We start from the raw sequence: 26,735 nt of genomic DNA on the forward strand, positions 1-26,735 counted from the left end.
CAGATTTCTCTTGAAACTCATTTGCTCTCCTGCTGCCCCTCACTCCTGCCACTAGCATTCCCTGGAACAGTCTCCTGCACACCTTAGTGCTGTCTTCCAAAGGTTCACATGCTAGAAGCTTGAAGCTTGGTCTCAGTGTGGCAATGCTGAGGGTGGATCTTTAAGGGGCATAATGGGAAGTGATTAGGTCATGGGGACTCCATCCTGGGGAAGAATTAATACCCTCTCATAAAGGCAGATCAGATCTTGAGGGGCTGAATTAGTTCCCACAAGAACTGGTTGTTATAAAGTGAGTTTGGCTTTCTGCCTCTTATTTATTTATTTATTTATTTAAGTACTGGGGATTGAACCCAGGGGTGCTCTACCACTGAGTTACATCCCCAGCCCTTTTCATTTTTCATTTTGAGACAGTCTGGTTAAATTGAAGAGGCTGTCCTTGAACTTGGCATCCTCCTTCCTCAGTCTCCAGATTACCTAGGATTAGATTAGCTGGGATTATAGGCATGCACCACTGTGCCCAACACCTTTCTGGCTTTCTTGGCTCCCTCGTTTCCACTTTTTCTCCTATGTGTGTTCCTTCTGTGCATGCCATACTCACCCACTATGCTGTGACATAGCTGGGGACCTGGGTCAGATGCTGGCACCATGCTGTTGTTACTTTTCAGTCACCAGCATCATAAGCCAAACCTCTTTTCCTTGTAATATACTAGATCTCAACTATGTGGGAGAATTGCTTTGTTTTGCTGGTGCTGGGGATGGAACCCAGGGCCTAATGCATAAGAGGCAATGCTGAACTCCTGAGTTATACCCCCAGCTCATTAGGTATTCTGCTATGGCAACACAAACAGGACGAGCTCTCTCACACACTTCAGGTTGTTGCCCAAATGTCACCTCCTTAGATTAGTTTGCCCTGAAAACCCATCAGAAATGACAGTTGCTACTTTTATCCATTGTCCCTTATCCTGTTCTAGTTTTCTGCCAACATCCCATGCTTATTTACTTCTGCATTTTCTCCCTCACCTAGAATGAAAGGAAGGAGTGCTGTTTTGTTCACTGTGAGTTTCCCAGCCCCTAGACAGCACCCAACGAGTAACTGGTGTTTTGTTTTTCTACCAGGGATTGAACCCAGTGGTACTTAACCACTGACTGAGCCCAGCCCATTTTTTTCCTTTTTTTCTTTTTCTTTCTTTCTTTCTTTTCTTTTTTTCTTTCTTTTTTTTTGTGGTGCTAGGGATTGTGTGGTGCAGGGCCTTATGCAAGGCAAGCACTCTATCAACTGAGATATATCTGAGTCCATTCCCAGTCTTTTTTATTTTTAATTTTGATACAGGGTCTCACCAAGTTGCTAAGGCTGGTTTTGAACTTGTGATCCTCCTGCCTCAGCCTCCCAAGCCACTGGGTTTACAGGCATACACTACCACACCTGGTGGAACTGGTGCTTAATAAATGTGTTAAATTCATAGTTGACTATATTGAGGGGGCACAAGCAGAGGAAGGTAATAAGGTGTAAAGGAGATAAACCAAGAGAGAATTGTACACACATATTGTTTATAATTAGAGGTAAAAAAAAAAACAGAAGGGCCCAGAGTTCAAAGTGGTTGCCTCTGGGGAATGAGACTGGTAGATGGGGACCTGTGGAGTAAGGAAGGTTGCTTCTCATTAGAAGCCTTCTAGCAACAGCTAAATATTTCAGAATGTGAATACAGACGTCTTTGTCAAAAATAAGACATTTTAAATAATTTAAATTATATTGTTTTTGTAACCTTGTGTTGGCATTTCTTCACTTTAAAATACACTGGGAGCTTGAAAAACAGGTGTCTCAACCTAAGTTATGGCTTGGAGATGTGAGAGACGCCCCTTGCAGCTCCTCTGTACCAACTGCTCACAGAGAAGGGAGCTCTTTGCCTGTCCTGGAGTGGGTTGGATCCCCCCAACCCAAGTCCAGACCTTGGTAGGGTCCTGAGCCCTCAGATGAGAATGGTGGAGGATCCACAAACCCCTACTGGCCAGGGAAATCAGGAGGTGGCCTTCCCGTGACACTAGAGTTGATCTACAAGAGCCTCCCCCAGCCCAGTCCTGCCCCAGATGCTACTGCTGCTGCTAACAAGGCCCCAGGGAGCTGGCAGGGCACCCTGCCCAGTCCCAGGGCCCCAGATGCTTCACACCCTCCCCCTTAAGTGCCTCAGCTCCAGGACACAGGGAGAGGTTGGTGTAGCCTGCCAGGTTGGTCTCGGCATACCCCACTCTTCAGAGGTGCATCCCCAGGGCACCACTGATTACAGGGTCAATGTGGACCCCCCATGCATCCAGCCAGGCTCCAAAACAGCTCTCCCCACCTGCCCAGAGCAGGGCCTGCAATGCAAGTGGTACCCTGCCCTAGGTCCAGGTGGGAGAATTTATTAATCTCCTCTGCAAAGGCCTATAACAATTTAATTTCTGGAATAAAAAGTTTTCTCATGAAACCCCACCCAACCCTCCCCACCAAGAGAATGGAAACTCCTCACCCTAACAGACCTCAGTTGGAGTCAAAGGTGGTCTCTTTGGAGCTTGGGGCTGTGACTCCCCGGGCAGAGAGCCTCCCTGCCTCCACTCAGGAGCACTCGTGCGCATACGACGCCTAGTGTGCATAGGTACCATAAGGAAACATACTCCTACATACTTCTGCCTCCACACACAGTACCTGTGCACCCCTAAATGTACAAGCACATGAGTGCCCAGCTGCCCTCTGGTTCTGCAAGTCTATTCATGTACAACACAACACACGTGTTCACTGCCAGCATATCTGTACTAAACACCCCTTACACCCACATGTACTAGCAGGATATTTTTCAAACTCCTTTAGCATTGGCAAAATCCTTTTGTCAAGTGAAATCTTAAAAGCACACACCAAATGTATAGAGTAAGCCTGGTTGCTGGAGAAAACCAGCCCAGAGTATGTGTGGAGCCTGCTCAGCCTCTGTTCCCTTCCCAGCCTGAGGGAAGATAGCTGGTGTTTGATTTGACTATTGCTTCTGAGCTCTACCACTAGACATAGGATTAGGGATAGGCATGTCTGGGCTCTCTCAAAGAGCCGTGTGCAGAGCAAGCAGGGTGCTTCCTTGGGGTGTGTAGGAGGCTCTGGGCAGCTGAAGTCAGTGCTGACCCTCCAGCTCTTCCCTCCCTGTGTAGCTGCTCCTCTCATCCCAGAACACATTGATTTTTGGTTTCTGGGGTTTGTGGCTCCTTCTCCTGAACATCCTAGCTCACCAGTTGTGGTGATACCCCACACCCAGGATTGCCCACTTTAGGGCAAAGAGGGGTTGCAGATGCTCCCTAAGGTCCTGGACACAACCAATACCTTTAGTTAGGCAATGTCTGAGCATTCAGCACCCACCCCCGCATCATCTAGCCTGCCCCTAGGTGAGAAGGATGAGCAGGAAGTACTGTAGCAGAGGCAGTCCCAGGAAGAAGAAAATGTTTCACTGGGACCACAGTCAGTCCCTGTTGCCAGAAGAATCCTGCTCTCCAGGCCCTCCCTGCACATCAACTCCCACAGGGAGCTGTGCAGTCTAACCCCTACTCCCTCACCGCCAGGGAACACCGGGGACTCATGACTCCAGAACCAGGACTGTGCCCAGCTGGCTGTGCCAACCTCAGGGCTGTGTCAGGCAAGCGGGAACTGGCACATTCTCTGACTACAATCAACTATCCCTCCTAACCTGGCAGGGTACCCAGCAACAACTGCAGGGTGCCAACTAGGCCCTTTCCCTTTACCCCAGCATCTCCAACCTGCCTACCACTCCCAGAAGAGCTACCCGGGGGCTGAGCAAAGTTCATGAACCTGCTCTGAAGGCTGCCAATGCTCTCCCCTCCTCAACCAGCCCGCACTGCCAAGCTTGCCCACAGGAGGGCCTCTGCAGGGCTTTCTTGGAGTGAGAAAGAGGCAGCCATGCCAAGCGAAGCAGGAAAACCCAGCAGCCAAGTGCTTGAGGAAAGCTGGCTGTTTCCTGTAGTGACTGGCCCCAGAGGGGCCAGAGGTCAGGGACCCCCAGCTGGGATGTCAAGAGTCTACAGGAGTTTCATCATGTTGTTAGGTGGCTCACCCTAGGTCTGTCCCCTGGAGAAAACAGAGCCTGGTGCCCTGAAGATAAAACAGTGCACGTTTGGATACAAGCATCACTCTGGTCAGTTCTAGAACTGGGGTATAGTCAGGGGCTCTCCCACCCAGCTGCATGATGCCCCTCTGGCTTCTCTGTTGTTGAACAAGGATTAACCTCAACTCTGCTCCATATTCCCCTGGCCTGGATTGAGGCAGGGCAGGTAATGTCTGTCTGTTTCAAGGAGATGTTAACTCATCTGGGAGGGGATAGGGTGAACCTGGTACCTGGTTTCTATCACAGCCTGAGAGAGGGGAAGTGGAATACACTCAGTAACCCCAAGCCACCTCTCCCTACAGCAGCTTGTGCTCCTTGCCCAGCCTCCTTAGGAAGATGGCTGCTGACTTCAGAACTGTCAACAAAGAGGCCTAGGTGAAAAGGTCCTTTCTTTCAGGGCATTCTGCCTCCCTCCAGTCTGCAGGAAAAGGACCACTCACGTGCCCAGAGCAAGGAACTGGAATTGAGACATTCTAGAGATTCATTCTCTAGCCTTCAGTCTAATAATCCTTGGCCCTCCAGGAAATTCCTCTCAGATCATATTTAAATCCCTCCAGTTATAACTTGTCAGAAACTTGTCTTCTTTTGCTCTCGGGAGAAAAGCAAAGAAGAGCCAGTGGACTGGAGAGGCTGTGTTTGAGCACCCTGCACCTTGCACTGTAATCCTTGTCCACACATGACTCCCCAGAACCCAGGCTCCTTGAAGGCAGGCACTGCTGCCTTATCTGTCATCCTTGTTTGCCCAGGTTGCTCTGACCTCTCTCTACCAGGCCTCTTGTGGCTGAAAACCACAAAATGGATAAACCACCCACGCTGAGGGACAACTTGGGACATCTAGTGTAAGCATAGGTAGAAAGGAAACAGTCAGGTGCAGTGGGGCACATCTATAATCCCAGTGGCTCAGGAGACTGAGGCAGAATTACAAGGTTAAAGCAAGCAATTTAGCCAGACTCTGTCTCAAAATAAAAATTAAAAGGTCTGGGATGTAGCTCAGTGGTTAAGTGCCCCTGGGTTCAATCCCCAATAATAAATGAAAGAAGGAAGGAAGTGAACACCTAGCCCAGCCCAGAGGTTTGCAGACCCAGGTTATCCTACTATTTACTGGGAATAGCAGTTGGATGCTGCACTGGCCTGGGGGTTCAGGGGTGAACTTCAGAGATAGCCTGACCCTCCCTAGCTCACAGTCTGATGTCCTATTCTCAACTCTTTCCTTGGGAATTGGACAGCTCCTCATACTGAACTTCCATGACTTAAGAAGTGGCCTTCAGAAGGTAGATCCGCACTATGAGTAACTCCTGAGCTAACTCCTCCCAGCCAATTCCCCAGGGTCTTAGACCCAACCAAGTCTGTAGGTCTCAACCTGAAACACCCAGGGCAAGCTAGACCCAGCTCTGGTCACTGCTCTCCATCCTGGGATGGGTCTTCTGCACCACAAGTCCCTACCCATGGCCTAAGTGCTAAAGAAAGAACTGGGGACTATCTGGGACCCATTCCTGCCTTTGTCCTAAAGAATGGCCAGGAAACTAGGCACAGTGGTGCACTAATGTAATCCTAGCAGCTTGGGAGGGTGGAGGCAGGAGGATAGAGTTCAAAGCCAGCCTCAGCAACTTGGCAAGGCCCTAAGCAACTTAGACCCTGTTTCTAAATAAAACATATTTAAAAAGGTCTGGAGATGTAGCTCACTGGTTAAGCGCCCCTGGTTCAATCCCTGGTATCCACCCCCAAATGATCAGGAGACCCCACTCTTGCACCTGTCTTCCTGGAGGCCGGAGGCCACTGCACCGCTCAAAGCTGCCTGACCCATTGGTCCACACTAACCAACAAGAACCAAGGAGTCTATTCTCTGGGTAGAACCTCAAGGTCTCCTGGGACCAGTGCCCCTAGGTTTCTTGGCGCCTAGAAAGCAGGCCCCAGCACCAGAGGGGAGAGCACCTTTCAGCACCAGTACAAGGTTCTTTGAGGCCTCCCCAGGAGGGTCTTTCTCCACTCTCATTCCTGAGTCTTAGCTAGGGTCTAAGGGACCCAAGGGCTCTGCCCAATCTGAGCGAACAGAGAAAGCGCTCACCAGGAAGGAAGAGGGCCCTGGGTGGGGCTGGGATGCCCTGAGTGTCACACAGCCTATTCCCTGACCTGTAGCCCCCACCCCACTCAGGCGTTTCCCACCTCCCCCCACTCACGCGGAGGTGTCGCGGCTCACGCGAGCTGGGGTGACTCCTTCACCACATGGAACACAGAGCCGGTAGTCCCTCTCCCCAGCCCTCACTGCCCCGACGAAGGAGGGGCATAGTGTCCCCTACCCCAATTTGGGAGGGCCCGGAACTCGTGTGGGCCCGCCTGTCCCAGCAGGAGGGGAGCGGACGAGGGCCGCTACCATCACCCTCTCCTGGTCAACAAGCACAAAAGCCGCGGCTGCAAACAAAGAAGCGCTGCAAACTCGCCGGAGAGTCGGGACAGCTGGCGCCGCGCCCCCTCCCCACGTCTGACGCGCGAGCCGGGTCGTGGGGTCCCCGCGACGCCCCGACAGCGCTCCTACCTGGCCCGCGCGGACCTCTTTCTCCAGCTCACGGTGGCGGTTGTGCCACACGAGGTAGTGCAGCGGGTACTTGCCCTCGGGCCCCTTCCTGGTGGAGGCGTTGGCGGGGATCATCGCCTGCTCCTCATGCCGGGGCCGCGGCGCCCAGCCCGGGTGAAGGGACGGCGCCGGAGTCCGGGCCCGGGGCCGCTGGGCGGGCGGCCGGCGCTGCCTGCTCCCAGGGCTGAGGCTCGGGCATGTGCGAGCGGCAGCAGTGGCGGCGGCGGCGGCGGTGGCGGCGGCGGGCGGGGGCGACGCGCCCAGCGCTGTGCGGGCGGCGCGGGCGGCCGGCGTCCTCGCGGGGCGGCGGCGGCGACTGGCGGCGAGGAGAGGCCCCCACCCGCCCTGGGAGGGAGCGGGCACTCGGCGGCGCGGCGCGGACTCGCGCGTCGCCTCCCACACTCCCGCACACAAAGACTCGGCTCCGCGGAGGGAGCAGGCGCCCGCAGCGGGGGCGCTCGGGGCGCGGGCCCCGAAGACGCCGCCGCCGCCGCCGCCGCCGCCGCAGGGACGTGCGCCCGCAGCCTCCGGCTCCCCGCAGCCGCATAGCCCGGCGCTCAGCCCGAGCGGCCGGCAAGGGATGCAGGGACGAGAGGGAGAGAGGAGGGGACCTGGGTGCTCGGGGCAGAGCTTGTTATAGCTCGGCTCCGCGGCATCATGGGGCTTGTAGTCCTTCTCGTGGAGCCGAGAGTGGCGGGTGACCAGAGAGGGTCTCGCACTGTCCCCTGATTCCCTAAGAGTATAGGCAGGGACTCGGGCCTGGCCGAAACAGAGGCACTCCCCTGACGCCAGGTGGGCTGGGGCACGCCTCTTTCCGTGGCATTTTGCCTTTTGCTCGAGGGGGAGGGGGACAGGCCACACTAGCGTTTGCGTTTGGGAACCGGAGAGAGGTGTGGTCTTCAGAATCAAGCTTGGGTCCCAGGGCACTTGAGAAGGGATCCACATTCCCTGACGAGAGTGCTTGATGCAGGACCCCTGAGAAAGATGCAGGGAATCAGTACTAGGGACATTGGAGAAGCCTGGGGTCTGGCACCTGAAATATTTCTCAAGATCTTCCCTGCCCTCTTAGAAATGAACACGTATTCCACACATGACGTTGGAAAAAGGATTGCTCAGCAAGAACCAGAGTGAGGTTGGGCAGAGAAAGCAGCAGGTGGTAATTCCCCACCTCTACTCTCTTGTGGACCTCTCAGTAAAGGAAGTTACTGATTCCAGACCGCTTCCTTCCTGCATCCAGGGCAGAGGTCCTTCCAGAACGGTCCCTGCAGAGGGTGTGGTAAAAGTGGAATTGGCCTTTGGAGCTGCCAGTTGCAAGGGCTGGAAGAATCCAGAGGCTTGGCCCAGCCCCTGGAGGGAAGATGAACTATGATGTCAGAAACCTGAGTTTGAATACCTTCTTCCTAACTGCTGGACCTTAAGCAAATGTTCTTACATCTTCTGTTTCTCAGTCCACTCACCTCTAAAAACAGACTGGATACTACCTCCTGGGGTGAGCTAAGGATAATAACTGCTCTGGAAACGGGCGTCTCCCTCCCACAACCAGGCGAACTGAGACAGGTGGTACAACCAGACACTGACTGAGACAGGTGGTACAACCAGTGCCTTCTTGAGCCCACCTTCAAACAAGGCAGGAAAAAGGGATTCCACATCAGCCCTACTGAGAACAACAATCCAAGAAGTGTTTGTGTGGGAGGTGCCAGAAAAAGCTTGAAAATTCCCACGCCTCTCTCAGGTTTCTTTGTGTGGTCTTCTCTCCTGCCTCCTCCACACCCTGTGGTGCCAGGCCCCGGCGGGAAAGGACGAGGGAGGAGCGGACTGCCTCGCCCCTTTCTCCAGCCTGGGAGGAGCCGGCTGGCGTCTTGGTAGCACGGAACCACTGCCCGCCTCCACCACCAGGGGTCAGCAGAGTGTCGTGGCGGCAGCCCGAGCTGGGAAGGACTAAAGCGAAGGAGGGGCATCGAGGAGCGGCCTGGAGAATGCCTGCACATCTCATTAAATTGTTTTTAGAGTCTTGTGTGTGGTTCCACTTTAGCTGTCCCGTTTCCTGGGGCGATGACATCTCCATCGGGAAATCCAAAACCCTTTTATCCGCAACTTCAAGCCTAGAAGCTTGGCTGTGACGAGGCTGGGGGTTCAGGAATAAAAGTTTGGACAGTGTGTCCATGCCAGGGCCAACAAGGAGATGGGTGGGGGCAGCGGAGTGAATCATTCTTTCTCTGCAAAACCCTGGAGCCCAAGGAAGGGGAGGTTCATGCTGGATTCGAAGGCAACTGTTTCTTGGGCAGCCCAGTTCTCTTTTTGCCAGGCGGCTATTGACACTAAACCCAAGTCGCTTTCCCTCTGGTCTGAGCGCTCTGGCTGCCACGTGCTCCAGACGCGCCCACACAGCGGAGAAACAAAGACAACCAAGCGGCAGGACTGCCAGCAGCCGCCTCGACATTTAATAAATGAAATTCCATAGCTGGGGGTCGATTGGGGGTGAACCTGCGGTCACCGCACGTGGGCTGCGCGCCCGGTAAGGGCTGCCAGGCCACTCCTCCTGTGCCCCTCTCCTCCCGTTGGAGCTCGAAGCCCATGGACTCCTTGGAGTGAGTGCACCACAGGGACTGCAGGTGGTGCTTCCCCCTCCCCGCAAACACACACCCGCGAGTTATCTGCTTGCACAAGCCCCACCAGCTGAGCTGCTGGCTGTAGGGGGAGGAAAAATCTAATTTTTTTTTTAAAGGTGCGATTATAAAAATATCCCGTGGATCGCGATTTCAAACAAACTTGTCAATCTGGGCTGCAGCGAAAGGCGATGGAGGCAGCTTTGCAAGTATTTTGGGTGGTGTGACTCATAAGCATTACTTGTCTTCCCTAGGGAAGGAGTCTGCCCACCTACAAGTCACTGCTGCTCTGGCACCGCTAGGATAAATCGACCCACTCGGGCACCATGCCCAAGGACTCCCCGCAACCCCTGCCCTGTTACTGACCCGGAGTTCCTTGACGCCTGGGGAGCCCTCCCTTAGTTGTGTCACCACTGACCTAGCCCCCAGGTCTGGCCCTGGGCACCTCTGCCTTCTCCCCAAAAGCAGAAGGCACTGGCCTTTTGCTGCTGCGGGGATGGGGGCTGGGGCCACAAGAGGCACACGTGTATGAGGGAGCATGCTCAGTGCCTGGGTACACCCACGTGCGGCCTTACTTGGGCTCCCTGCCGGCCCCCCACCACGTCCCCCTCCTTCCTCTCCGTGTGAAGTCCAGGAAGAAAGGCCCTCACAAGAAATGGCCTGTGTTTTACATGCACAGGCTCTATACACACACCCCTCTTGTGGCCCAGAAACACCGTGTATGTATACAAGGCAGATTAAAAAAGGGAATGTTAGTGCACACAGGGTGGGTCATTCCTCAGGAGGGCTTTAAAAACATCCAAATGGAAGCAAGAATGGAGGGATAGATGTATTTTTAGTCTGGAGGCAGGGGGACACACTGCATGACCTCTCTGGTACCTGGGCATCCATGTTGTTGGCAGTGTGCATACTGAGCAAGGGTGTGACTACACACCCACCTGGACCCAGATGTGGACACATGGGGAATCTGGAGATAAACCTCGCCCCAACCAAAGATGGATGGGCATCCCAAGGCACAGCCCCTTTGATGGGGAGGGGGTCTAGGCCTCCAGCTCATTCCTCCCTTCTCGGCTCACCCGACCTGGTTCAGTCCCAGGGCCAATCGTCCCCAGGACCACCCCCGCCCCCAACACACACGCCGAAAGTGAAAGGGAGCAGACCATAAGGGTGACTCACACAGCCTCCGGGCCTGGGGAGCGCCGGAGCAGAGGTCAACGCGGCAAGCATCATTGCCCGCCAGGCCCGCGTCGGCCGCGGTCCCTTTAAGAGCCCCCGCCCCCTCCCGCCCGTGCTCTCAGCTTCCTTTCTCCGGGAGGCGCGGCCGGCTGCGCCGGGCGGCGGGGCGGGGGTGTGGGCCGCCCCTCCCCCGGTGGGCAGGGCCTGCGCCGCTTCCTGCAGGAGCGGCCGGGAGCCGCGCAGGGGGCGGGGAGAGCGAGCGGCGAGCAGCGGAGGGGTGGCGCGGGGCGGAGGGCGCGGAGGGCGAGCGGGCAGGCGGGCACGGCGGGTTCCGGGCCAGCCCCAGGAGCGGACGGTTGGCCGGGCGCGCGGAGCCTACCCGGGGCCTTGCGGGAGCGGGGCCGGGCAGCAGGGCCGCCGCCGCCGCCCGGGCCCGCTGCCCGCGCCCCCCACGCTGGCCCAGAGGGCTGCGGCCGCGTCGCCGCTGAGGATGTCCCGGAAGGGGCCGCGAGCGGAGGTGTGTGCGGACTGCAGCGCTCCGGGTAAGCGGGCCGGATCGGGGGCGGGACCGCGCACCCAGGCCGCCGCCGGGAGGGCGCCGGGGCCTGGAGGGTGCGCTGTGCCGGGCCGGAGGGCGGGGCGGGGGGCTGCGGCCTCTGGCCTCGGCCCCAGCCCCAGCCGTGGCCATTGCGGAGCCGCGTCCTTGGCGGAGGGTCGGCCTGGGGGGCTCTTATTCGGTCGAGTCCGTGGACGAGCGAGGTAGGACATACTCGGCGCCGCCTCCCACCACCCCTCAGTTTGAGGGAGGCGGGCAGCTAGCTGCCTCTCCACCTCCATCTCTGTCTCCAAACGGAAGCGCCAGCCTTGGGCGGCAGGAGGGCTCCGGCAGAGGCCGGCAGGGTTTAGGAGGTGGGCGCAAGTCCGTTTTTTGTGTCCTCAGGGCCACCCCCGCGTCTTGCACCTGCTGCTCGCATGGTCCGCATGCTCGCTGGGGTGGCAGAGGGCAAGGGGCACATGAGCCAAGGGGCTTAAATACAGTTTCTTCAGGAGCAACTGAGGGGTTGACTGGCTACTCCTACGACTCTCTGCCTCTGGTTTCCAAGGCTGGGACTCCTTGTAGGGCCTGGTATTCAGGAACAGTCCAAGCCAGGGCATCTTCTCCCGGAAGCATCCCTTGGCCTGCTGGTAACTGTGAACAGCTGGATTTGGCTTTTCCTGTTCCTCGTGAGGCCTGCTTGGAAAAGTGGTCTAGGCATTGCCTCAGCCTGGACCCGGGCCTCCTCTGGTTTCTCTAGTTTGACCAGAATTGGGTAGAGGGTAGTGGCAAGGGGTGCCCAGTCTCTCCTCATCCAGCTGGTTTCCTGACTGGCCTCCTGACTGTACTTTTGCAGTGCTTTCCTTCTCCTGTCCAGCAGAGTTAGATCTGACTGGCTTAAAACCTCCCTGACTTGCTGAGGAAGCGAGGGGCAGTGACCCAAGAGTCACCCTTATGGTATGGGAAGACACAAACTGTGATGGAACCCAGCAGCGGGTCTGGGGAAGGAAGCTGTGAACCTTGACCAACCTTTCTCTAGAAAAGGAATTATCTTCCTGGGCAGGCTCAGAGGGTCTGTGAACTCCAGGGAGACCGTGAGAGTATGGGGCACTATTGCATGGGCCCTTAACTTCATACCATTCACTCCTTGGAAAGCACTAGATCCCAACAAGTTGAGCCCTACAGTTGGCTTGGTAGTTCTTGTGCTCCAAGCTAGAGCATTTGGGAACTATGGATACCTTGCAGAGACATGGGCACAAGATATCTCATCATGGCTGGTTATGATCCTGAGACCTTCTCTTGTGTTTTGGATGGCCCTGGTGGAACTACCCTGGGATGGGTGTTGTTACCTTTAATTAGCTAGAAACTGTGATTCCCTTTCCCCAACCATAGTCAGGTCTGGGAATGGAAAGACTAAGAGGAGACCTTGCCTTCTGTCTGTCCCAGGCTATCATGCACCTCTCTTTTGAGAGGGGGAGGTTTAGCAGGCAGGCACCTCATAATAGGAACCTGAGTTTTGGTGTTGCCTTTGTCTCCAGTTTACTCTGTGATTCATTGAAAGACTTTCTTCACTCCAGGCCTCAGTTTCCTTAACTGTGAGGCAAAGAAATTGGAGTAAAAATGGATTCCAAGCCTCCCTTCATCCCATACTCTGAATCTGTGCTCCTGATTCTGGGGCAGAGACTCTAGAGCAACATCAGCAAGACAGTTGTCCTATCTGCATTCCCTGTGAATGTGTTACTGGAGCCTCTGGATGTCCAGTGAGCTTGGGGAGAGGAATAGTGTGCATCAGATATGTTCATCAGATGTGTTTGACATCTCTGCTCTCATCTGACAGAGGCATTTGTGCACAGGGTACCTCCTTTCCCCCGATTCAGGATTTCCTTCACCTCATCAAGGAGATGATGAGGTGAGCAGGATATTAACAAAATCTTACTCATCATTCCATCCCAGCATATAGCATGGTGTCTACCACATGGCAGGCACTCCCCAAGTGCCAATGTTTTGGTGCTTGTCAGGACTACCCTACACGCCCTGCCCTACCATGCTGGCCCTGGCAGCAGTGGCATTCTCAATCTGGGCCTGTAGTATCTTAGGCAAAAGAGACATGAGGATACCCAGCAGTTCGGAGTCCAAACCTAGTGCCAACCCCCTTGGTGTGTGACTCCCACTCAGAGTCACAGGCTTCTCTCACAATGATAGAAACTCTGCAGTCCCAGCCCCAGTAGTGGCAGCATGGCCTTTTAGTAATTGGATAATTTGGGGGAGTGGGGGTGATGGACATGAGTGGTAATGCAGCCTATGCCCAAAGGACCCCATGCACCCAGGGATTAATGTATGTTGCAAGGCAGCTGGACGTGGCATGGCTGCTGTGGCAGTTTGTGCTACCTAATCAGGTGATATCTTCGTCCCTGCCTGGTTGGGAGTTCAGGAGAGGAGCAGGCATTGGAGCACCCTAAAGAATGTTGGTTCCCCATTCCTTTGTCTTCACTCACCTTGACAACATGGCCTCTGTCTGAAGCTACCTGACCTGGCCATCAAGAACCTACTTACCAAAAAAAAAAAAAAAAAGAACCTACTTACCCCATGGGCCTTCACTTTGGCACTTTTCACCTTTCCACTTTGGCAACCCTGGGCACAGGAGTGAAGATCTCAAGATGTCCATCTTGTAGGTGAGCAGGGCAGGCCACTGACTGGAGACATGTTGCAAGTTAACCTGCAGGCTCATTTCTCTTAATGTAGCTTTGGGGCTGGGTAAATGTTGGGCTTTTCTTCCATTTATTTATTTATTAATTATTTAGCAGTGCTGGGGATTGAACACAGGGCCTTGTGCTTGTGAGGCAAGCACTCTACCAACTGAGCTATATCCCCAGCCCTCTTCCTCTTATTGAGGTGTAAGTCACATACAACCATATACCTGCACCTTAGTGTTCCTCTTATGGATTTTCACATCTGCGCAAACCTATGAAATCACCACTGTGCTCAAGATATACATTTCCAAATCTTTTTTTTTTTGTGTGTGGTACTGGGGATCGAACTCAGGGCCTTGTGCTTGCAAGGCAAGCACTCTACCAGCTGAGCTATCTCCCCAGCCCAAGATATACAACATTTCCATTCTCTGAGGGGCTTCCTTGTGCCCCTCCCCAGTCCATATATCCCCAGAAACAACCACCACTCTCACCTCTGACTCCATGAATTACTCTTGTCTGCTTTCTCTTTTGTCTACTTGAGGATCTGGTCTTTAGCTCAGAAGAGGGAGGCCTGAGGCTGGTCTTTCTATTTAGACCTACTGGCCCTAGAGGCCACTGATGGCTTTGGGTAGTGGCATGAATTCACCTTAGTAGAAGTCTCCTTCTGGGGTGACACTAATTAAATCCTCAAGATCCCTCCTACTGCCTGTTCACACCTACCAGACCCACACCCTGACTCTGGAACCAGCAGGAAGCCACTACCTCCCCCTTAACCCTTACATTCCCTGTTCCTTCTCCCCCAAGTTTGGTCCAGAGAGCTTCTTAGGAGCAAGAATTCCTTAAACTACAATAGCTGTTTGACTTTCAGAAACTTAACTGGGCGCTGGCACATGCTTGTAATCCCAGTGGCTTAGAAGACTGAGACAGGAGGATCATATGTCCAAAGCCAACCTCAGCAACTTACTGAGGCTCTAAGCAACTTAGTGAGACCCTACCTCAAAAGGGTGGTTTGGGGGGGTCGGTCTGGGGATGTGGTTCAGTGGTTAAGTGCCCCTGGGTTCAATCCCTGGTATAAACATTTAAAAAGAAAGAAAGAAAGAAAGAAAGAAAGTGAGTGAGAAACTCTACCTGGCCCTTCTGCTTAGGAGCCAGCCCAGTTGGGTTTAGGTGGGGTTTAGTAGACTCAAGGCCAGTTGGGCAAAGGGTGTAGGTAGAATGATTAGGGTAGGCTCCCCTTCTGTGTCAACCAGAATTCAGAATTGAGCTGGCACCAGTGTGGCCCAGACCAGTGTCTCCTGCCCACCCTTCCTGTTTCAAGTTATCACAGAGGAGAGAGGAGCACTCTCAAGCTAGGCTCTCTGTAATGCCAAAAAAAGCCTTGAAGCCATTCTTCTGGTCCTGGTCTCTTAGAGACTGCGATATCGAGATACCTTACTGTCTGGTCTGCCCACAATTTGGGGCTCTGGGTCCACTGGTCCTTTCCAGTCTTAGCTTGTCTGGTAGGACAACAGGCCTGGGGTGGAGGCCTTGGGGCAGCCCATTTATGATCCTGGCCTGGGCGGCTCCCCACTTACAGGAAACCCCACCGTTTCAACCAGAGGAATTTAGGCTGCATCATTTCCCGCTTCCTGCCTGGGCTGCCAGAGGTGACTGGCGGGCAGACCCCCTGACCCAGTGGTGTTTGGTAGTCAGGGGAGGGAGCTTTCCATGCTTTGGATGCCTTACTGTTTTGGTAAAGCCAATACAAAATACAAAAGTGTGCCCTAGAGCTCCCCCTCTTGTCATAGATGGCTGATCCCTTCCTCATGAACCCCAGAATCAGCCTCCTAGGAAGGTATATGACAGTTACCTTGTACATTCTTCATTGCCCTGTTCTGTGGGGTCCCTAAAGAACCCTAGACCCAAAGACTGAGCTCTCTTCCACTTCATATGCCCATTCTTTATTGGGGGACACTGACCATGGACAGAATTCAGACGCTTGACTCAGAGTCTGCTCACAATTCTAGGAATTTTGATGGGAGTCCTTGTGGGGAAGGGCCTTAGAATCTCCTGGTTGGGGGAGAGTCTTTATCACCTCAAGCCTGTTTCCCTCTTTGTGGGGCCACTGCCGGGCACCCTGAGCACTACAGGGCAAGGCCAAGAGTCAACTCCCTCATTCCATCACAACTGCCACCACCCCAGGAAAGGACTTCCTGAACTGGGGCGGGGGCCTGGGCAAAGCTGAGTATCTGAGAAAGAAGCTCCCTGCCCCCTCTCGGGCTACACACAATGGTGGCTTTCTCCCCCATGACCTTTCTACAGCCCTAGTTGTATGGAGCTATCTCCTCCCCCTCTCGCGAGGGGCCTGGGATGGGTGGCATCTCCCTTGACCTTCAGAAGGACCCCAGGAGCTCCCACCCTGTCCTGTCCCTTCTTATTTCCAACTATACTTCTCCCCAAGGGGTGGAGAGTGACTCCCAGACTTGTGCCCATCCAGGGCTGCAGGGGCAGAGGGGCATCAGCAATTATGTAGACCTGACCTGGTTTTTGGAGTCAAAATACTTGGGTCCACATCTCATCAATTTTACTCATTAGCTGTGTGACCTTGAACAAGACCTCTGACCTCCCTGAGCCACAATATCCTCATCTGTAAAGCAGGATAGCATTTCTTCCCATGCCTGGCAGTTGTAAGAGGCCTCTTATGCAGAGTACCTTACTGGTTCCTTTGCTCTATTCATCCCCCTTAGAAGGGACTCCAGCCCACAATAGTGGTGGCAGGGAGGCTCAGATCTGAAAGGGCTTCTCTCCTGCAAGGGCAGGAGCAGGAGCCTGTGAGGCAGTGTGATCTGTCAAGCAGGTTAACATGTAGGAGAAATACAGTGGCACTGCTCCAGAACAGGAGGGGTGCTCTGGACTCTCTGGCATGTGATGTCAAGACCATATCCCACAGGGGATTCTTGCCTTCCTGGGAGGAGACTGGGGCAGAAACCTTGCTCCCTGGGGAAAGGCTGTGAGATCTGTGGTGGTGATTGCAGGACAGGAAGCTGTACCTACTGAATGGGCCCTGGGGACCACAGGTCCCCAGAGGAGTAGGTATAAGAAAGGACTTGGCTCTGTTGGTCCCCAGCTATAAACGTGAGTGGGGGCATTCTCATTGGTAACTTGGGTGTACTGTCTGTCCCCGCTCCTAGGCTACTAGGGACTGAGTGACCATATATACACAAAGCACCAAGCATAGTATGGGCTGTGCAGGTGCTCAGGAGATCTGGCCTATTGTCCAGCTCCAGCTGACCCTTGCCTCCCTTTCCCAGACCCTGGCTGGGCATCCATCAGCAGGGGTGTGCTGGTGTGTGACGAGTGCTGCAGTGTGCACCGGAGTCTGGGACGCCACATCTCCATCGTCAAGCACCTTCGTCACAGCGCCTGGCCTCCCACACTGCTGCAGGTACAGGGCTGGGCCGGGTGGTTCTTCCCACAGTGTGCTGAGCCTGGACATATTTCCCTCACACCCACATACATACCTGTCTGGGATCTGCAGCTTTCAGGGGCATCACCCATCTGGCAGAGCCTGATCCCTAATCCTTATTTTTCTTTTTTGGAACCAGGGATTGAACCCAGGATCTCTTAACTACTAAACTGTATCCCCAGGGTTGTTGGGTTTTTTTTTATTTTTATTTTGAAACAGGGTCTCACTAAGTCCTTAGGGCCTTGCTAAGTTGCTGAGATTGGTCTTAAACTTGGAATCCTCCTGCCTCAGCCTTCTGAGCCATTGGGATTATAGATGTGTGCTACAGCACCTGACTGATCCTAACCCTTTCTACCCATCTGCTCACCCCATGTAGAAAGGAATCTCTCAGACCAGATTTGCCTCTTATTAGATTGGACAGGTAGCATTGAGCAAATTGCTTAACCTTTCTGAACCTTGGCATACTTTCCATGCAACCTAAGTGTTAAACAGGACCCACATCTTTGGGTGGTCTGACTGGATGGAGGCATGCAGTACCAGTCACATAGTAGGCCCCTCAGTACTGTTTCCAGCCATGGCAGGCACTCAAGGCGTGTTTCCCCCAGTGCCCGGCACGCAGTGGGCACTCTTTCACTTGGCATCTCTTCCCTGCAGATGGTACACACACTCGCCAGCAACGGGGCCAACTCCATCTGGGAGCACTCCCTGCTGGACCCCGCACAAGTACAGAGTGGCCGGCGCAAAGCCAACCCCCAAGACAAAGTCCAGTGAGTGGGGCTGCAAGGGTGGTGGGCAGTGCTGTGTGCTCTGGTACAGGGGCCTGGGAGGTGGCCAGATGACCAGCCTCTCTGGCCCTGCTCCCCATTGCCTCCTGTGTGCTCCATGCAGCCCCATCAAGTCAGAGTTCATCAGGGCCAAGTACCAGATGCTGGCGTTTGTGCACAAGCTTCCCTGCCGGGATGATGATGGGGTCACCGCCAAAGACCTCAGCAAGGTTCGAGGGGCCCCACAACAGATGGATAGATCTCTTCTCTTTTTCCCAGACCCATGACACCCTGAGGCCTCTCCTTCATTACCACTGAACCTTAGGCCCCCAAGGCAGCCAGGTAGGGGAGAACAGGGCACAGTGATGGGGTAAGACTGCCCTGTCAAGCTGGCAGTGGCAGTGCCTCTTCTGATTCTAAGTGAACACGTAAAGCTAGACTCCACCCAGCTGTTCCTTGAAAGCTGGGAAAACTTAGGACAATTGCTTAGGCAATCAGCCTCAGTTTCCTCATCTGTAAAATGTAATAACAGCATCTCCCTCATAGGTAATGTCTGTTCCAAGCAGAGCACACAGCATGTGGTATGTGATGATTGTCAATAACTATTAGTTGGCATTAACTCTGAATGGGGAAACCCTCTGTCCTCCCTGACATGACCCAATTTTGGCTGGGCCCCTTGGAGCTGGTAGGAGTCCCAGGAGCAGCCTGGGCCAGGTGTAACTTGGGTGTTGGCAGTGTTACCTTGCACACACATTTATTGCACACTCTGCCCCTTACAGCAACTGCACTCAAGTGTGCGGACAGGCAACTTGGAAACATGTCTACGCCTGCTGTCCCTGGGTGCCCAGGCCAACTTCTTCCACCCAGAGAAGGGCACCACACCTCTGCACGTGGCTGCCAAGGCAGGGCAGACACTGCAGGCCGAGTTGTTGGTGGTGTATGGGGCTGATCCTGGCTCTCCTGATGTCAATGGCCGCACCCCCATCGACTATGCCAGGTGAGGGTCAGCTGAAGGGTGAGGCATGTGTGGTGGACAGTGGGCTGCTGCTGCAGGGCTGAGCCATGCCCCCTCCCTACAGGCAGGCGGGACACCATGAACTGGCGGAAAGGCTAGTCGAGTGCCAGTATGAGCTCACTGACAGGTTGGCCTTCTACCTCTGTGGACGCAAGCCGGGTGAGCAGAGCACAGAGTGGGCATGACTGGGCTAGGCAGGTGGGACCCAGACACACCCCAGCAGCAGGTGCCATAGTGACAAAGCCAGCTGGGGAACAGTGTTGCTAGGCAACTAGCTCCTATGAAATTGCTGCAGGCTCTGGGCTGCAGCATGTTGGGGCCAGGGAGTGGGGGTGGGCCTAACTCTATCCAGTTCCAGTTCTCTTGCAGTGGGTTGCCCTCCTCCCTTTCCCCTGACACTTTCTGGGTGCTAAGCCCTGCTCTCAGCAGTGAGGTGGGCTCTGAGCTGTCTAGGCCACCCAACATCAGTGACTTGGCATTTTTATTTTTGTTCAGATCACAAGAATGGGCATTACATCATCCCACAGATGGCTGACAGGTGAGTGCCCACCTGATGCCCCTTCTTAGAGACTTTGGATGCCATGTGGGTGCCTGACCCCAGAGCCCCACCTTAGTCCCTCCCTAGGCCTCAGCCTGGGACCCCACCCTCCATCCTCCGGGGCTAGAGGCACAGGTACACACAGTCCAGCCCTCACTCCACAAGGTAGAAAAATGTCAGCTCAGTATGTGCAACACAGCTAAGCTCTATTATTGTCAAGTACATGGAGGGCTTGGGTACAAAGAAAGGCCCCAGGCTGGGAGGGTAGACCACTAGGTTCTGACCTGCCTTACAGCCATTAGGAAAAGCCTCCACTCCGTGGGAAGAAGTTAGGGTCCCAGAAGCTGGCTGACTTTGAGACTGTTGGCCTCTGTGTCCTCTCAAATTGGGCAGGGTCCTGGGCAGGGTGTGAATGGGGCATTTCTGCCTCTGATCTTAGAGGCCTCAAGAGCCTGGACAGGGGGGGACACCCCCAGCTACCTAAACAGCTCAGAAGATAGATGCTGGCGCCACCTGGTGGCCCTCATATAACCATATCTTCATGTCTGCATCTGGGGAGAGGAGGATCTTCCCTCCCAAGGGACTGGTAGACAGATGGAATGGTCAGGCTTGGACAGGTCAGATCCCTAAATCCAGACCTCCTCTGTTTTAAGACCCCAAGATTCTGCTCTACTTCTCTGATTCTGCCTGATGTGTGTGCATGCATGTTTGTGTAATAAACATACCCACATATGGATGTGCACTCAATGAATTGTTAACTGAGCATGTCAGAGCCCACTGCTGTCTGGAGACACAGAGGTAACTCAAACACGATCCTTGCCCTTGAGGAGCTGAGACTAGACAGAGAAGCAACCTGGCCAGGCCTTAATTCATTGAGAGGAGTACAGCAAGAGCAGCATGACAGAGGCATAGAGGTGTCAGGAATTGTAGGCAGCTTGTGTGACCACAGCATACTGTGAGAGACAGGGAACAAGACTGGAGAGAGGCGTGAGAATGACCAGCCCTGTGAGCTTTAGCTGCCATTCCCAGGGCAGAGTTCCAAGCATGGATGTGTGGAGTCAGCTCTGCCATTTATTGATTCTGTGACTTGTGGCAGGCTACTTAACTTCTCTGAGCCTTGGTTATCTCACCTGGAGATGGGAATGACCCAATTCAGGACTATTGAAAGGATTAACTTAGATAATGTATGCAAAGTATTTAGCAAATATTTTAAAGTGAACTTTTTGATAAACTGTGGTTGAAATATGCTGTGTTATTACTGAAATGCTTTAAGGCAGAGGTGAGTCGTACAACCAGATGTATCAAAGATCACCCTGATGGAATGCAGTGGTGTATATATGTAATCCAAGCTACTCAGGAGGCTGAAACTGAAGGATGGCAAGTCAAGGCCAGCCTCAGCATCTTAGCCAAGACCCTGTCCCAAAATAAAACATAAAAAGAGGGCAATTCTTATCAGGTCCCCTACTCTTTAGAGAAAATTAAAAATAAAATAATAAAAAGGGCTGGGAGTATGCTCAGTGGTAAAGGGCCCCTGGGTTCAATCCCTAGAACCACAAAAAAAAAAAAAAAAATCACCCTGGCTGCTGGATGGGAAAAGTATTTTAGGGGCAAGACTCGAAGCAGGAGATGGGTTAAGAGAGTGTTGCAAAGGCAAGAGGAAATTATGGCAGAACTGGGAAACTTAGCTAGGAGTTTAGGGCAAGGAAGGCTTTAGGTAACTCCCAGATAGCTGACAGTGGATGGATGGGTCATAGAGGAAGAGCAGGTCAGCGGGGAGGTGAGTTCCCTTTTGTACACTCTGGGTCGGGTGTGTGTGGAGACCAGTCTGAGCTTGACATGAGAAGGCGTGTGCTGCCCGCTCCTGGGTAATTGCTGCCTCTGTCCTGTTCTCCCCTTTGCTGCCTTCCTCTGGACTTAGATCTCGGCAAAAGTGCATGTCTCAGAGGTATACCGCGCCTGCCGGGCAGCAGGCTTTGGAGGTTGGGTAGGGCGGGGAGGTGCTTGGTGTGTGACATCAGGGTCTTATCTCCCTGGGAACCCTGCATGTTTGGGAGGTCACTGGCAGGAGCCTGGCCACTGCTCATGTCTGGTCTCTCCCCTTCTCCCTTCTTCATCTGTAGCCTGGATCTGTCAGAATTGGCCAAAGCTGCCAAAAAGAAGCTGCAAGCGGTGAGTCTGCTCACACAGGCCTGTGACACTTAGAGTTGCCCCCCTGACCACTGCACCCCATGCTATTGTTCCTCCCTCCTCCTGTCCTGCCCCCTCACTAACCTCACTGGTCTCTATAACCTCTCCTTGCTCTTGTCTTTGACCCTGGCTCTGTCCTCCAAAGTATTAGGTCTCCCAGAGCCCTAACTGGTCTGACCTCTTGTCCTCTTCTTCTTTGGAGCTTAGCACATAGACCCCCTACCCATTTTCCAGTTCTGAGACAGTTGGGGCTGGGCAGCACAGAGGACATGATCCATTCCCCATGTCTCACAACATCCTGATGAGCTGGTCTTGTTGGCACTGGGGGCTGGTTGATCTGACAAGCCTGGATCCTTCTCTGCCTCCAGCTCAGTAACCGGCTCTTTGAGGAACTTGCCATGGATGTGTATGACGAAGTGGACAGAAGAGAAAATGATGCTGGTGAGTGATGGGTGGGCAGCAGAGGTCTTGGGTAGAGGAATCTACACGAAGGGGTGGGGTTTGATATGGGGTCTCTCTGGTCCTTTAGTGGGACTAAGAAGGGGCGGCTGGGGTTTGATCTACTAGGGGCCTGGCAGTGAGCCTCTACCAGTGGTGAGCCCGCCTGGCAGCTTCCCCCACTGGGCAGGGTGTGCCGAGCTGGAGGCAGCCAGCCTGTTCCACCCCCAACCCTGGAATGGAGCTCATCTATATTCTGGCTGCCTCCCACTTTGGCTAGCTCCCCAGTCTGCTCCACACCCCTGCATCACTCCTTCCTGGCCACAGCCAGATTCCAGCCCAAATTCTGAATTTGGCCTGGTATGACAGGCCTTGTTCTGCTCCTCAGTCACTAGTGGGCCTCAACCAGCCTGGGTTTGTGAGCCTGGAGACCACTTCGGTGTTGCACACCCACTTGGGTGTAGACAGGAGCTGGGAAGGCTGGGCTCAGTGCTTCCTCCACCCCGGGGGCCTGGCCCCGTGGATGATTTGCTCCCTTGCCTCCCTCACAGTGTGGCTGGCTACCCAAAACCACAGCACCTTGGTGACGGAGCGCAGTGCTGTGCCCTTCCTGCCAGTTAACCCTGAATACTCAGCCACACGGAATCAGGTGAGAGACTGGGGAGGGAGCTGAGGAGGTGTCTTCCCTTTCTGGGTGTCCTGTCTTCTCAGCCACTGTGGGCTGGGGTGTCCTCAGGGCCTGTTGACACTGGGATCTCGGAGCAGGAAAAAGGCCCTTCTTTTCAGCACTTGGAGTTCCATTCTCTTCCCAAGGGCTCCTCCCTGGGCACCCTGGAACTATACTGGCCCAGCTCTGAGTGCAGCTGCCAGGTGAAGTTGGGCTGGTATTTTCTAGGTATGGTTAGGTCAGATGGCAAGGTCCTGCTTTGCTGCTTTGTCCCCATCCCTGTGGATCATCCATATGGGCATCCCCTCATTCTTATGCTGACCTGGCCCTTTCTGCCTTGCAGGGGCGACAGAAGCTGGCCCGCTTTAATGCCCGAGAGTTTGCCACCTTGATCATCGACATTCTCAGTGAGGCCAAGCGGAGGCAGCAGGGCAAGAGCCTGAGCAGCCCCACAGGTGGATGGGCATGAGTAGGCATGTGGGCAGCAGACACTGTCCCAGGATATTTTCAGTGCCTCTCTTCGTATGGGGGCATGATAAATGGGTTGCATGACTGAGCGAGCAGAATGACAGGTCTTATGTCCTCAGATAACCTGGAGCTGTCTGCACGGAACCAGAGTGACCTTGATGACCAGCACGACTATGACAGTGTGGCCTCCGATGAAGACACAGACCAGGAGCCCCTGCGCAGTGCTGGTGCCACTCGGAATAACCGTGCCCGGGTCTGAGCACTATCCCCACCTCCGTGTCCCTATCAAGGCCCAGCTGTCTTGTAGCCCAGGTCCTTGGGAACAACTGGGCTAGTCACAGCATAGAGGGCCCTTGTCCCTATGGCTGACTGGCTTCTGTCTCTACAGAGCATGGACTCCTCAGACCTGTCTGATGGGGCAGTGACGCTACAGGAGTACCTGGAGTTGAAGAAGGCCCTGGCTACCTCTGAGGCAAAAGTACAGCAGCTCATGAAGGTCAACAGCAGCTTGAGTGATGAGCTCAGGAGGCTGCAAAGAGAGGTGAGAGCTGCAGCTTCCCCGGGAGTAGGAGGAAGGCTTCTAGGCCTCCTGGAGGGTGGAGTCGCCCTCTCCCAAAGGTGGGGGTGCCTGCCTGTACCCAGAGCTGGACACCATGTGCACTCACAGATCCACAAGCTACAGGCAGAGAACCTGCAGCTCCGGCAGCCACCAGGGCCCGTGCCCACACCCCCACTCCCCAGCGAACGGGCAGAACACACACCCATGGGGCCTGGTGGGAGCACCCACCGCAGGGACCGCCAGGCCTTCTCCATGTATGAGCCAGGCTCCGCCCTAAAGCCCTTTGGGGGCACACCTGGGGACGAGCTCACCACACGGCTACAGCCTTTCCATAGCACTGTGAGTTGCCCGTGGGTCTCAGGTGGGTAACGGGGTTGGGGGCCACCACAGAGCCCATCATGACTCCCACTGTGCTGCCACCCCAGGAGCTGGAGGATGATGCCATCTATTCAGTGCACGTCCCTGCTGGCCTTTACAGGGTAAGCAGGGCCTGGGAAGGGGGGTCCATTGCAGCCAGAAGGTTTTGAGCCCCGGTGGGTGTCAGGCTATGCTAGATGCTGGGACATACATGGTCTCAGCCTTCACAGGGGGTAAGCTGGGGCTAAGAGGAGATACTGACTCATGCCCTGCCCTGGATTTCAGATCCGGAAGGGGGTATCTGCCTCTGCAGTGCCCTTTACGCCCTCCTCCCCGCTGCTGTCATGCTCCCAGGAAGGAAGCCGCCATGCGGTAATATTGCTGCCCTAGTGGGGACCGTGTGGGAGACATGGGCTTTATGAGCCCAGGGACACATACTCACCTGCCACCCTTCCCCACACCCTCTAGAGCAAGCTTTCCCGCCATGGCAGCGGTGCAGACAGCGACTATGAGAACACGCAGAGTGGGGACCCAATGCTTGGGTGAGGCACCCTCAGGTCTCTTCCCAGCCCTACCAGCACCCAGAGGGGAGAAGGTGGAGAGGGCATAAATATCTATGGGCACAGGCAAGCTGCCTGTGCTGGAACAGCCTTCTCTTTTCCAAACCTGGGCTCAGGCTGGAAGGGAAGCGCTTCCTAGAGCTGGGCAAGGAGGACGATCTTCACCCGGAGCTGGAAAGCCTGGACGGAGACCTCGACCCTGGGCTTCCCAGCACTGAGGATGTTATCCTAAAAACAGAGCAGGTCACCAAGAATATTCAGGAGCTGTTGAGAGCTGCCCAGGAGTTCAAGCATGATAGGTATGGAGGTGGGCTCAGGGTCCTATTGGCTTCCAGTGCCATAGAGGCAGGGGAGGGGCTGGTTCTGTCCCTAGGACCCTTACTTGAGCATTCCCTTACCCATCCCCTCTTCTCCCCTTCCTCTTACAGTTTTGTTCCCTGCTCAGAAAAGATCCATTTGGCTGTGACCGAGATGGCCTCTCTCTTCCCAAAGGTACAGGGGCCAGACAGAAACTAGAGTGGGAGAGCCTTGGGATGGGAAAGGCTACCTGGGTGGAGACCCACAAAGAGGCGGGGCCATAACTAAGAAGCACAGCTTAAAAGTCCAAGACCTGACCTCCCTCATCCCTCCCTCCAGAGGCCAGCCCTGGAGCCCGTGCGCAGCTCCTTGCGGCTGCTCAATGCCAGCGCCTACCGGCTGCAGAGTGAGTGCCGAAAGACAGTGCCCCCAGAGCCTGGCGCCCCTGTGGACTTCCAACTGCTAACCCAGCAGGTCATCCAGTGCGCCTATGACATCGCCAAGGCCGCCAAGCAGCTGGTCACTATTACCACCCGAGAGAAGAAGCAATGACCACTCTCCCTGCCCTCGCCCACACCCTGGGACCTCACGGGAGCTGGGCCACTCTAGACACTAACCCACCCCAACAGAGCCACTGGCACAAGTGCCCTTAGTGCTGCCACTCTCCCCTGGCAGCCAGGTGCCCTGGTGCCCATCCCCTTGAGCCCCAAGAATGGGGAGGTGGGGTGGCAGAAGCTTCTGTTCCCCACATTCCACGCACCTCCCCCCTGTACATAGCATCCCTCCCTTTTGTGCAGGGGCCTATAAGGCATCACTCCCAGCCCATCACTCTCGGGCACCTTCACCCAAGGGTTGGATGGGGACACTCCAAATGGGGCAGCTCCCCCTATATGCACCCCACCCCCATGAGCCACTTCAGCCCTATTGGGGGCTGAGCGGGGGCATCCCCCTCCTTTGTACATAATCTCCAAGGATGTCCCTGCCCTGTAGCCACCAGCCCCCTTGCTGCTCTCTTTTAATGCCAAACGGCCCCTGCCTAGGGCACAGGCCCAACCTGTGTGCCGGGGTCCCCAGCAGCAAACACTGGAAAATCTTTTTTTCTCTCCTTTCCCCCCACCCCTTAATTTTAACTTTGTGGTAACTTGAGTGTCCCTGCGTGCCTGCGTGTGAGAGTGCGGGCGGCAGTGCCGTCCTGGATGCCTGGCCTGTCTGGAGCTTTGAGGGCAAGGGGAGCAGAACAGTGGGAACAACATTGGGGGGTCAGCCTCTTCTGTGTCTGGGACCAGGGACTGCTGGGGTCACCAGCTATGGTCCTACCACTGCCTCCACTTGGACCTCTACTCCACAAACAAAAGGAAAACCACTTCCTCCATCTCTCCTTCCTTGTGGAGGAGAAAGTACTGGCAGGTGGAAGACTGAGCACCTGGGGCTGGCTCCCCGGGGTCCCTCACTCAGCTGGTGGCTGTGGAGCTGAGAGCCCCTCCCTGTAACCTCTGGGCCAGCACCCATCCTCACTTCTACACCCATGGTGGTCCTGCCATGTGGAGGCAGGGACCTGGCAGCAATCTGGGAAGGCTGGAGAGGCAGACAGCAGCACCCACCAGGTCTCTCTATCGCCTCCCCTGGGAGGCCAGGCCCTACCTGTGTGGTGGTGGATAGGCTGACTGTCAAGATGTGTGTCATGTACATTTGTATCAAAAATAAATAAGTGACCATGTACCAGTTTCT

General features: G+C 54.8%; 2 protein-coding genes across 5 annotated transcripts in view; one reads left to right on the top strand and one right to left on the bottom strand.

Annotated features, from left to right (window-relative positions):
- The window catches only part of Ankrd13b (ankyrin repeat domain 13B), a 23,161-nt gene extending 12,562 nt beyond the window's left edge, over positions 1–10,599 (bottom strand). Inside the window, exon 1 of one of the 3 annotated variants that reach the window (XM_047543383.1) lies at positions 10,488–10,599. In XM_047543383.1, coding sequence (XP_047399339.1) covers positions 10,488–10,541 — 54 coding nt within the window. In that variant the 5' untranslated portion in view covers positions 10,542–10,599. Of the gene's footprint in view, positions 1–6,666; positions 7,201–10,487 lie in introns of those variants that run through there. The other 2 variants (XM_047543382.1, XM_047543380.1) reach the window with 2 other exon arrangements.
- A 148-nt stretch (positions 10,600–10,747) lies between these two features.
- Positions 10,748–26,720, top strand: Git1 (GIT ArfGAP 1). 2 transcript variants are annotated; one of them, XM_047543379.1, is made up of 21 exons: positions 10,748–11,029; positions 17,003–17,136; positions 17,812–17,924; positions 18,046–18,151; positions 18,701–18,918; positions 19,001–19,095; positions 19,432–19,474; positions 21,393–21,419; positions 21,595–21,643; positions 22,030–22,102; positions 22,651–22,748; positions 23,110–23,221; positions 23,354–23,487; positions 23,623–23,775; positions 23,902–24,132; positions 24,219–24,272; positions 24,436–24,522; positions 24,619–24,692; positions 24,827–25,009; positions 25,139–25,202; positions 25,347–26,720. In XM_047543379.1, exons 1-21 carry the CDS (start codon positions 10,978–10,980, stop codon positions 25,557–25,559), a joined length of 2,313 nt encoding a protein of 770 aa, XP_047399335.1. In that variant the 5' UTR covers positions 10,748–10,977; the 3' UTR covers positions 25,560–26,720. The 2 variants fall into 2 exon arrangements, with proteins under 2 accessions (XP_047399335.1, XP_047399334.1); XM_047543378.1 differs by lacking the exon at positions 21,393–21,419 and having other exon boundaries at positions 10,839–11,029.
- Positions 26,721–26,735: the final 15 nt, after the last annotated feature.

The sequence above is a fragment of the Sciurus carolinensis genome, chromosome 3 (assembly GCF_902686445.1).
Source record: "Sciurus carolinensis chromosome 3, mSciCar1.2, whole genome shotgun sequence".
NCBI classification, from domain to species: Eukaryota; Metazoa; Chordata; class Mammalia; order Rodentia; family Sciuridae; genus Sciurus; species Sciurus carolinensis.

Bases quoted from the DNA above. Each gene is read 5' to 3' on its own strand.
- Git1 (XM_047543379.1), top strand. From the start codon at position 10,978: ATGTCCCGGAAGGGGCCGCGAGCGGAGGTGTGTGCGGACTGCAGCGCT. The intron at 24,273-24,435 runs GTAAGCAGGGCC...CCTGGATTTCAG, and splicing joins TCCCTGCTGGCCTTTACAGG to ATCCGGAAGGGGGTATCTGC. The intron at 25,203-25,346 runs GTACAGGGGCCA...CCCTCCCTCCAG, and splicing joins TGGCCTCTCTCTTCCCAAAG to AGGCCAGCCCTGGAGCCCGT.